Below are 11,014 nucleotides of genomic sequence, written 5' to 3'. Positions count from 1 at the left end.
AGGTGGATTCTCCTGTTTAAACTGTGGTTTCTTGACAACACGGTGGAAGTGATGTAGGTTCATATTTTTGGGGCAACAAACTTTTACTGCAAACTTTATGTTTGGGCCATTTCTGTCAAATAAATGACTAAGAAATACTTTAAATATAATGATAAATGACATTACTATGGCAGTTAGTAGGGACGAGGCAGTATAGTAGCAGCTAAAACAAGCAGCCTTCCAGTTGTATTATGTGAGTACTCTTTCAACATCAGAGCCATGCACATGGAGAAAGTATTAACATCCTTTACTTTGGTAAAAGGAGAACAACTACAATGTAAATTATTCTTCATCACCACGAGACAGTTTCTATCCTCCTTGCTTGATAGATAATATGCATCATTTGCTGTTTAAGATGTGTTAAAACATCTTCATGGAAAGGACATTTATGCCACATTGTTATTTATTGACCACAGCTCTGCACTTAATACCACTGTACCACCTAAACTGCTGTTAAATCTCAGAGACTTTGGCCTCTTTGTAGTTCCATTTGTATGTGGTTTTGACAGAGCTTAGACAGTAGAGAGTAGATATTTATCTACCATAGTTCTCAACACAGGAGCAACACAGGGTTGTTGCTTTTTAGCCATTAGGAGCCCAAATCCTATGGCCAGCCAGGAAAACAATTATATTAGTAATTGCAGATCAGCGATCTGTGTAATTATATAGAACAAATCAAAGAAATAGGGGCTGATGAGTCCTTTCGGTCTGAATCCATGGAAATGGACAGCCCTGACGTATACCACCTTACTGAATCCCATATTTCTGACATTTGTCACCTTTTCTGTCATTAAGATGCTTCATTTTGCTGTTTTGGTCGTCTGTGCAATGTGAATGTGATGTTGTGGTAAATTAGTCATCGGTGCTGATTAAGTGACCTTTTACTACGAGCCACCAGAAGTCTGTTTTAGCTTCACTTCCTATGTTACTTTATTCTGTTTAGTAATTCCACCAACAACACGTTTTGAGTTAAGTGTGAAGACAGATATAACACACTGACCACCAGCTTCCAGTTTCCACACCCTTACGTACTTACACGCCCCACACGTCACAAATATTGAGACAGAGGACATAAAATGTGACACAGCAGCCTTTAGGCATGGTGCTACCAGGTATGGTTATAGAAGACAACAGTCCAGCCACCAGTTTACATCAATATCTTCCCTGTTGGAATTGTGAATTGTGACATTCAGATCTCAGACTGCCTCTCCTGGTTTCTAAACGCCAGCTAGGTCTTCAAGAAGGCACAACAGAAACTTTACTCTAGGCGTCTTAAATTCTATGGAATGCCCCAAAACCCCACAGGCAGTCAGAGTAATGAACAGTATGCACCTAACATTACAGAACTCACAGCAACTTTCACTGAGTGGGATATCTTCTTTTTTTGTTTCTCATTCAGACAGATTTTGAAAGAAAGGTTCAAGACATGAGCCAAAGATTTAAAGGACCGGTGTGTAGGATTTAGTAGCATGTAGTGGTGAATTTTCAGATTGTAACTAACTTAACACGGCTAGTGTCTGTATTTGACAACCTGGGAATGAGAACAGACTGTGAAGTGTGCATGAGAAACTATAGTGGCGGCGAAACTCGCCAAAATCACGAAAAGTCCTATCTACAGCCAGTGTTTGGTTTGAGATCAGATCCAGTGCACTTTGTGCACATCAATGAAGCTAATTGAATTCAGCTAATAATTTAAGTTAACTGGGACATAAAAGTGTCAGTTCTCTTAGAGAAGCTCTTCCAGATGCCTCTAGCATCAGTCTCAGAAGAGCCAAGTCATTTTCCTTCCCTGTACAGTATAAATATTGGTTAACCACCAGAGTTATCACTGTGAATATGACTAATACCAGTATTTTACCTAGTATTTTAAGTACTTTACTGACATAACATCAGGCAGTGAGTATGACATTAAGTCATTTATAAATTAAAATTCCTTTTTACACACTTCAGTGTGCATGTGGCTGTTTGGGATTACTGCCTGTTGTTTGACCCTGTCTCTGCCTTTCCTGATTGGATTTGTTTTTGTTTTGCTTTGTTGTTGTTTTTCAACTTTATTTTTATAATTTTGTTCAAATACATCACAGGAATAAGGCCATGAAGCCGATTGGATTTGTATGCTTGTGTGGACTGACCTTCTGTGTACGAAACCCATTAAAGATTTCACACATATGTACAGTATGAGATGTCTGACGAGGCTGCCACTGGACCTCTTTAAGTAAACTCATAGTGCAATACCACAAAACACATATTTGCGTCAAGGGGCTTTACTGCTTGCACATCATACAGCACCCTCTGTCCTTAGACCCTTTACTCATATATGGAAAAACTCCCCAAACAACCCTTTATCAGGAAAACAAGGGAAGAAACCTCAGGAAGAGCAACAGGAGGGATTCCTTTCAAGGTGCACAGACATCGAGGAGCTTCTAGGTGCCGTCGGTCAACAGACCTGAGCCACAGATCAGCAGATGGATTTAGCTCTATTCTCATACAGTCCTGTGCTTCTGCTTTCCCACCTCAAACTAACCATAGGCTTCTAGAGACCAAGACCTCTCCCCAGTGAAACCCAAATAAGGGGAATTTTATTGTATGTCATGGCGAGAAGCCTGAAGAAGTCAGGACGAAACATTACAAGGGCTACCTAGACATTGTAATGGAAAATTTTAATACATTATGATACATTTTATGTAAACACTTTAATACACTCTATAGTAACCTCACTCTCATGACTTATAGTGCATGCACTCTATGTAACCTCATGCTTATGAACTATTGTGTGTACAAAAATGCCTAACTGTTTCAAGGGTGCCCTCAGCACCTGGTACCTCTCCCACACGATGAAGATTAACGGTCAACCGGTGATTACAATGTCTCAATTGTTTTACTGTCGCTATGGGAGGAGAGGATGACTCCTCTAGAGACTGGCCCCAGACATCTCCCTTTGATCAAGGTTATGATGTTCATTCAAACTGTTATCTCCTATGTACCACCTGATTTGTTTCTCTTTCTTCAATAAATAAGAGTGCAGCTCTGAAAAGGGAGTCCTTCTCATGCTAACAAGCGGAGAGGCTCACTCTGCGCAGAGTTACACCCGGGTGAAAAGACTGACTGATTGACTCTGTCTAATTCTTGCATCTCACATGAATGGGCTGAATTGAATTTCCACCACAAACTTGGCGTCACAAACAGGATTTCTCGGTGACTGCCTGGACTCCTTGGGACAACGGTGACTGATCATCTGGAGAAAAGATTCCACCTCTACCTCCTTAGTCTGAAGAGAAGAGAGGACCGTTGACCGGGGAGACCGGGTCGTCCCCGCAGAGATCCAACGGACCGATTGGGTCAGAAAAAAGGAATCAACGGCCTAATCCGGTGAGATGTAAAGTTTCTAAAAGGCAATGTTAGACTTTTTTGAGTTCTGAAAGAAGGTTATATAAAAAGGCATTTTGTTTGTGTATTTGAAACGTCATACATGTCACTATAGTCCACGTCTGTATCTGACTTTAAGTGGTACAGAAAACCACAGTGGTCTGGGACCACCGGCAGAGGCCGCGGGGAAAGTTTTAATGCATTTTAACCCCGAAACCAAATAAGAAACCTGAACTCACGGAGACGTCTGTGTTTAAAAAGTGACGGACAAGAGATCCGGGCACAAAAAGAGTACTCAATAATGGGAAACAGAGAAAGTAGAGAAGGACAACCTCCTCCAGAGGGGCCTATGGTGGACATAATGACGAGCAAATACACAGAGAAAAGTGTGAAACACCTGAGATGTTGGTCTCAAGATTCCGGCTTCCCTATGGAAGGCTCATTCAGTAAAACAGAGTTACAGAAACTCAAGCTGCAGTTGGAAAAGAAAGAGGGAGAGCTAAGAAAGAAAAAGAGAGTAGAAACAAAGGACTTAGACGAGATAGATAGCCATAGAAAGTGTTTAAAAATGTGGGAAGAAGAAGCAGAACACAGGGAAAGAAAACAGTTGCAAAGTCAGATAGCTAAGATGAGTGTGACAGATGATGAGAGATATGACAAAGTGAAACCTAAGAGGTCTCTTTATCCTTCCCCGACAGGTCACAGAGGTCCTCTCCTCCACTCGTACCCTCCGCCGCAGCCACCACCAGCGTACCAACACCCAGATCCATCAAACCAGCCCATACCCACGCCACCGACTGCACCGCCACAGCCCCCAGCACACGCCAATCTGGACACTGAAAGAGGAGTCATGGGACAAGGAGGTCCCCAGGTGGTGTTTCGACCATGGACAGAACAGGACATGAAGGAGGCCCTCGTCCACCTTCCCGATCCTGACGCATCGGGCGCAAAGTTTGCTGCTGCCCTGGATGACTTCTGTGCAGAATTTCAACCCACCGCTCCAGAAATCCGACGGCTCCTAGTCAAAAAGATGGGTCCTACAAGTTACGGCAAAATCAGGGGAGCCTGTGCAGGTGACGAACGAGTGGTGAACGCTGATTATACCCACACAGACAACGACCCCTACAAAATAAGGGTCGCCACCATCCAGGCCGCCATTAAAACTGCGTGGACATGTCAAAAATCACCTCCTGCAAACAAAAGCCTGAAGAGTCAATAAGTGACTTTTATCATCGGTTTTACCAGATTTTCAACGAAAACAGCGGCATCCCTGAACCACCTCGATTGGGGGATGCACCCGGGTCCTGGGAAACACACCTACGCCACTACTTCCTAAATGGATTACAACCCGCAATTAAAGCAGCAGTAGAACACAGTTGCGTGGGACTTGATGACGCCAGACTCGCTGAAGTTAAGAGGCATGCGGAACATGCACAAAATATTCAGAACCAGAACAAGGCCAGAGAAGGTGATAAGAAGGACAGAGAGCGCCACCAAGCACAGCTCAGGATGATGCAAGCTGTGTCAGACTCATACCGAAGTCAGAGGGACACTGGGCAAAGGACTGTCCGGAAACCCAGACGACTCCGGCAGAACACACAAAACTAAGGCTTACTCCGATTGAGAGGCGGATGGAGGGGCACGGGGAGAGGAGACGAGCTGTGATCCTGCCTGCACATCATTAAAGGGAAGTGAAATACACACACACACACACACGCAATGAAGAATCGCTTTCTGCACTAACCGCATCTGCTACACACACACACACACACACACACACACACAGACAGAGAGAAAGTAGAGCAGGCAATTGCTCACTTAGAACAGCGCATGCAAAAAACACCTTTAACAGGCACATATGTAAAATACAGTACAGAACCTTTCCTTCGTATGCCCAAAACAGTGTTAACTATAAAAGGGAAGCAGATGACATTTCTAGTGGATTCAGGGGCAACTTATTCAGTCATTCAGGAAAAGTACTTAACAAATGTGAAAATGAGCGGAAATTTCGTCCATTCACAGGGGGCAACGGGAGCTATTGTTAAAGAAAAATTCACTGTGCCACTGCAATGTTCAAACACTATTGATGGAGATACAGTCTCAACAAAACATGGGTTTTTACTGTCCCCACACTGCCCCATAAATTTGATGGGCAGAGATCTCATGCTGACGTTGAACATTAGTTTGGAGTCCACTCCTGACGGTCTGAAAGTGGTGCGCAGACACCATGCACTCTCCATGGTCCAACACAGTGCAAAAACCCCTCTGTATGTGTATCAGTGGAGAATACCACACCCCCTTGCCACAGACCTGGTCAGACAGGCCAGAGAGTTAGTGTCCCGTCATGCTGACTTTATGAGAGCTGAAAGCTTACATTGTACAGCCTATGTCTCCGAGGGTCCAGACCATGATTTTGAGAAACATTTTTATCAGGATTTGAATGATGTTTTGTGTACCTCCACCCTGTTTTGGTCAGGGACACGGAGCGCAGTCTCTGTGTCACTGACTGAAGGGCAAATGAAGGACTTTCATGTTGAGTTTTCCAGCCCTCACATCTCGCTCTCCAAAGCCACAACAGACGAATGGAAAGGTCTGGGGCCGTTTGTTAAAAAATGTCTTAACATAACGGATTGGTGCCCCACCAGGGACCCATCAGTTATGTACTCAGCCTGTTTTAACATCTATAAGAAACCATTTCATTGCACAACTAATGCCCTGCGCTCAGTCTATTTGTTGAGCGTTCCCAGATCTCACTGCTCTCAATCATTTGTGTCCTGTCCAACTGATGTCTCCCCTGCATTGGCGTCATTACCTGACACCTTGTGGGCGCAAGGAAAGTACGATGTGGGGTTAATAAAAAACTGTGCACCAGTAAAAATAACACCAAAATCCACTTTTCGCCCATGCAAACAACAATATCCACTGAAAAAGGAAGCAATTGAGGGCATAACTCCTGTATTCAAATCTCTTTTGCAGGCTGGTGTGATCATTCCTTGCCCTGACTCCCCCGTACGCACCCCCATTTTCCCTGTAAAAAAGATAAGGGACAGGGGTCAGCCTACGGAGTGGCGCTTTGTGCAAGATCTGAAGGCTGTGAATGACGCTGTGATACCACATGCACCTATTGTGCCTAATCCATACACCTTGTTAGCACAAATACCTTCAGGGGCAAAGTGGTTTTCTGTTGTTGATTTGTCTAATGCTTTGTTCAGTGTTCCTGTGCATCCTGACAGTCAGTTCTGGTTTGCGTTCAACTTTGAAGGGAAAGCCTACACCTTCACTCGGTTATGTCAGGGGTATTGTGAGTCACCATCCCTCTACAACCAAGCTTTGAGTGCCAGCCTTGACCCCCTAGTGTTGACCCCAGGTACTGCATTGTTGCAGTATGTTGATGATTTGCTCATTGCTGCCCCAACCCAAGAGCAGTGCGAAAGAGACACACTTAAACTGCTCAGACACCTCGCCACAGAGGGCCACAAGGTCAGCCTGAGTAAACTGCAATATGTGAAACAGGCAGTTACATTTCTGGGCTATGACATTTCAGGGAAAGGAAAAACACTGTCTCCAAAACGCATTGAAGCGATAAGAACTCTACCCAAACCTGTAACAAAGAAACAAGTGATGTCATTTCTGGGAACATGCTCGTACTGCCGTACATTCATTCCTAACTTTGCTCTTCTCGAAGCTCCTTTAGGTGCATTGTACCACGGGAAAAATCTCTCCTCGAGTGATCACGTGACCTGGACACCGGAAGCATACCAGGCGTTCCTCACACTGAAAGAGGAGCTGCAGCGCGCACCCACATTGGGTCTCCCCGATCCCGTGAAACCATTCACTCAGGCCGTGGATGAAAGGGCAGGTTGTATGACGTCAGTACTAATGCAGCCTCATGGTGACCGTCTCCGACCGATAGCTTACTTTTCAGCCAAATTGGACCCGGTTGCAGCAGGTTTTCCACGCTGCCTGCGCGCCGTGGCAGCGTGTGAAAAAGCTCTAATGGCCTCAAGAGATATTGTGGGCTATTCTGACGTCACCTTACTCGTTCCTCACGCGGTTTCACTCATCCTACTCGAGCAGAAAACGTCTCACTTGTCCACTGCTCGCTGGTTAAGTTACCATACTGTGTCATTGGACATGCCGAATGTTACTGTTAAACATGAGGAACATGATTGCCTGGCTGAGTTACAAATACAATGCACACCACGTGTTGATTTATCTGATGTTCCTTTGCAAAATGCTGACTTGGTTCTCTATGTTGATGGCTCTGCCTCCAGGAACCCGGTTTCTGGCAATAACTGTGTTGGTTTTTCTGTTGTTTCAGACAATGCCACCCTGCGCTCAGGCCCTCTTCCTCGCCACCTCTCAGCCCAGGCAGCGGAGCTCATAGCACTCACTGAGGCATGCAAATTGGGAGAAGGAAAGTCAGTAACCATTTACACTGATTCCAGATATGCATTTGGGGTGGTACATGATTTTGGGGCATTATGGCGTCACAGGAAATTTCTCACGTCCTCAGGCAAACACATTGCACATCACAACCTGATCAGTGACCTGCTCTCTGCTATCATGCTACCCACACGACTGGCAGTCTGTAAATGTGCAGCACATACAGGACATCAAGACATTGTCTCCCTGGGGAACGCAAGAGCAGATGCAGCTGCAAAGACAGCGGCGGCTGTATCGCTTCCTCACACTCACTCCCACATTCCTGTACACCCTCCACACACACACACCTAATGCCCTCCCTTCCTCTCTCACAGCAATGCAGGCTTCTGCCACAGCGGATGAGAAACGACTGTGGAAAACATGCGGGGCAGTTTTGAAAGATGATGTTTGGATGGGTCCTGATAACAAACCTAGTCTCCCCAGGAAATTTTTTCCTCACTACGCTAAATTAACACATGGTAAAGACCATGTGTCAAAAGGGGGGATGTTAAATGATATAACCAAATTTTGGTTCACAAAGGGGTTTTCAAGCTACGCTCAAAAATACTGTCAAGCATGTATGGTGTGTGCAACACATAATGTGGGACGACCGGTGGCCGTAACAGGTCAGGCAGCGCATACACCACCCACTAGACCTTTTGAACACATAATGATGGATTTCATCGAGCTCACCCCATCAGAGGGAAAGTCACATTGTTTGGTAATGGTAGACATGTGGTCAAAATGGGTTGAAGCTTTTCCAGCCTCCAAACAAACCGCCAGCGTGGTGGCAAAGGCGATTCTCTCGGAGATAATCCCCAGATGGGGAATCCCGGGCAGAATCTCCAGCGACAATGGCACCCATTTTGTAAATGAGGCTATTAAACAAATCAGTGGCTACATGGGGTTTGATCTTAGAACACACTGTGCATACCATCCTGCTAGTGGTGGAGCTGTAGAGAGAGAGAATGGAACCCTAAAAGCGAAACTGGCTAAGTGCTGTGAAGACACAGGTCTCTCATGGACAAGAGCTCTGCCCCTGGTGTTGATGTACATGAGAATGAGGAGGAGGGCCAGAACAAATTTGTCACCTTTTGAAGTATTGTTTGCAGCACCTCCTCATGTTGGAACACAGCCTCCGGACTCTCCACCCCCATCTACCTCACTGTGTGAGCATGACATGATCACATATTGTACTAACCTCTCATCTGCTCTCTCCTCCATAAGACAGCAGGTGACAGCAACACTCCCACGACCGGCAGCATTCCCACTGCACTCTCTGCAGCCAGGGGACTACGTAGTGGTGAAAGACTTCAGGAGAAAAAACTGGCAAGCCAGAAGGTGGCAGGGACCATTTCAGGTGTTACTCACAACCCACACAGCAATAAAGGTTGCTGAACGAGCCACTTGGATCCACGCCAGCCACTGCAGAAGGGTACCGGACCCTAGCACAACTACTCAGACACAATAGACCAACGACGAGGGTGTCACTGACATTGGCCAGCACGACTAGCGGTGGCTGATTAAGTGAGCGTCACAAGTGACGTACGCAGTTACACTGCCCTCAACCAACTCTACAATATGATGTAACTGTTTGAATCTAAGTGAATTTCAGTTACTGACACCACACAGTTGAAAATTTTGTATATTCTTTATTGATCAATAGTATGATCAAAAGGGAGGAGTGTAATGGAAAATTTTAATACATTATGATACATTTTATGTAAACACTTTAATACACTCTATAGTAACCTCACTCTCATGACTTATAGTGCATGCACTCTATGTAACCTCATGCTTATGAACTATTGTGTGTACAAAAATGCCTAACTGTTTCAAGGGTGCCCTCAGCACCTGGTACCTCTCCCACACGATGAAGATTAACGGTCAACCGGTGATTACAATGTCTCAATTGTTTTACTGTCGCTATGGGAGGAGAGGATGACTCCTCTAGAGACTGGCCCCAGACATCTCCCTTTGATCAAGGTTATGACGTTCATTCAAACTGTTATCTCCTATGTACCACCTGATTTGTTTCTCTTTCTTCAATAAATAAGGGTGCAGCTCTGAAAAGGGAGTCCTTCTCATGCTAACAAGCGGAGAGGCTCACTCTGCGCAGAGTTACACCCGGGTGAAAAGACAAACTGATTGACTCTGTCTAATTCTTGCATCTCACATGAATGGGCTGAATTGAATTTCCACCACAACATATAAAAGAAAACAACAGGTTAACCAAAACAAAATATGGGAGGGAATTATAAGAAGCCAACAACAAAAATACAAAAAAGGGTTAGGGTTTGGGTTAAAAATTATACTTGATATAACAAAGGCGAACTTGTCTAAGAAATAATTTTAATAAATAATATATATAAACCTAAACATAAAAGATGGGGAAGGGGAGCTGGCCATCCGTAGGAAGGACCGTGCATCTCTGGATTCCACCTAGGTGGAATCCCGGTTCAGTTCCCCTCACCTAACCAATTCCCCTTTGCCCTAACCACTCCTTGACCTTTGGCCCTAATTTAATTTCCTGATTGATAAATAATTAAAAGGACAAAAATTGATTAAAAAATAAATTAATATATTAATTAATAAAATGAGAAGAATATAACAAATTAAAAGTTTCATAAATATATTTACAATCAGGAATCAAATTCATAACATCAATTCAGTTAAAAACACAGCTTTTGTTTGTAGCTGATGTTGAGGGGCGGGTATTCTTGCTCTGACCACGGAACGGAAAGCAGCTCTGCCAGTCACACAAGCACTTACCTTTTTGTCTTCTTGTGCCTTCGCCTGAAGAAGACCTATGTGGTTTAAACGTTGCGCACAAGGCACACACAAAGAAATAAATAATTTAATTTAGAAACATTTAAGTTAAAAAACTTTTTGGATTTCATTTGATTGTTATTCATATTGGATTTATAAATAAATCAATAAATAATTACACCACTTACCTCCCGTTATGCGTTTCAGTTCCCCTATCCTTACCCTAACCCTGTAAAAGTACAGGTGGCATGATGAAAATGATTGTTTTAAACATTGTAAAATCCCAGTTTTCTTGCTCTGTTGGCCCAAACACTGCACAATGATCCTGTATGATCAGTGAGTCACTTATGTTGCTTTTAATTTGAATGGCTTTGATTTCTAAACAATGAAACTGAAATAAATGTCACTATTAGTT

At 44.1% G+C, this 11,014-nt stretch overlaps 2 protein-coding genes across 2 annotated transcripts; both read left to right on the top strand.

Annotated features, from left to right (window-relative positions):
- Window positions 1-3,806: 3,806 nt before the first annotated feature.
- On the top strand, window positions 3,807-8,147 carry LOC127355326 (uncharacterized). The gene has a single exon (XM_051386103.1). The coding sequence runs from the start codon at window positions 5,236-5,238 to the stop codon at window positions 8,140-8,142; it is 2,907 nt and encodes a 968-aa protein (XP_051242063.1). The 5' UTR covers window positions 3,807-5,235; the 3' UTR covers window positions 8,143-8,147.
- On the top strand, window positions 8,147-9,965 carry LOC127355345 (protein NYNRIN-like). Its single transcript, XM_051386138.1, has one exon. It carries the CDS (start codon window positions 8,168-8,170, stop codon window positions 9,299-9,301), a length of 1,134 nt encoding a protein of 377 aa, XP_051242098.1. The 5' UTR covers window positions 8,147-8,167; the 3' UTR covers window positions 9,302-9,965.
- Window positions 9,966-11,014: the final 1,049 nt, after the last annotated feature.

Source organism: Dicentrarchus labrax, unplaced genomic scaffold (genome assembly GCF_905237075.1).
Source record: "Dicentrarchus labrax unplaced genomic scaffold, dlabrax2021, whole genome shotgun sequence".
NCBI lineage: Eukaryota > Metazoa > Chordata > Actinopteri > Moronidae > Dicentrarchus > Dicentrarchus labrax.
The sequence above is the reverse complement of the archived record's forward strand: the minus strand, read 5'-3'. Positions and strand labels throughout refer to the sequence as shown.

Excerpts from the sequence above, each read along its gene's own strand:
- LOC127355326 (XM_051386103.1), top strand. The coding sequence starts at position 5,236 with ATGCAAAAAACACCTTTAACAGGCACATATGTAAAATACAGTACAGAA.
- LOC127355345 (XM_051386138.1), top strand. The coding sequence starts at position 8,168 with ATGCAGGCTTCTGCCACAGCGGATGAGAAACGACTGTGGAAAACATGC.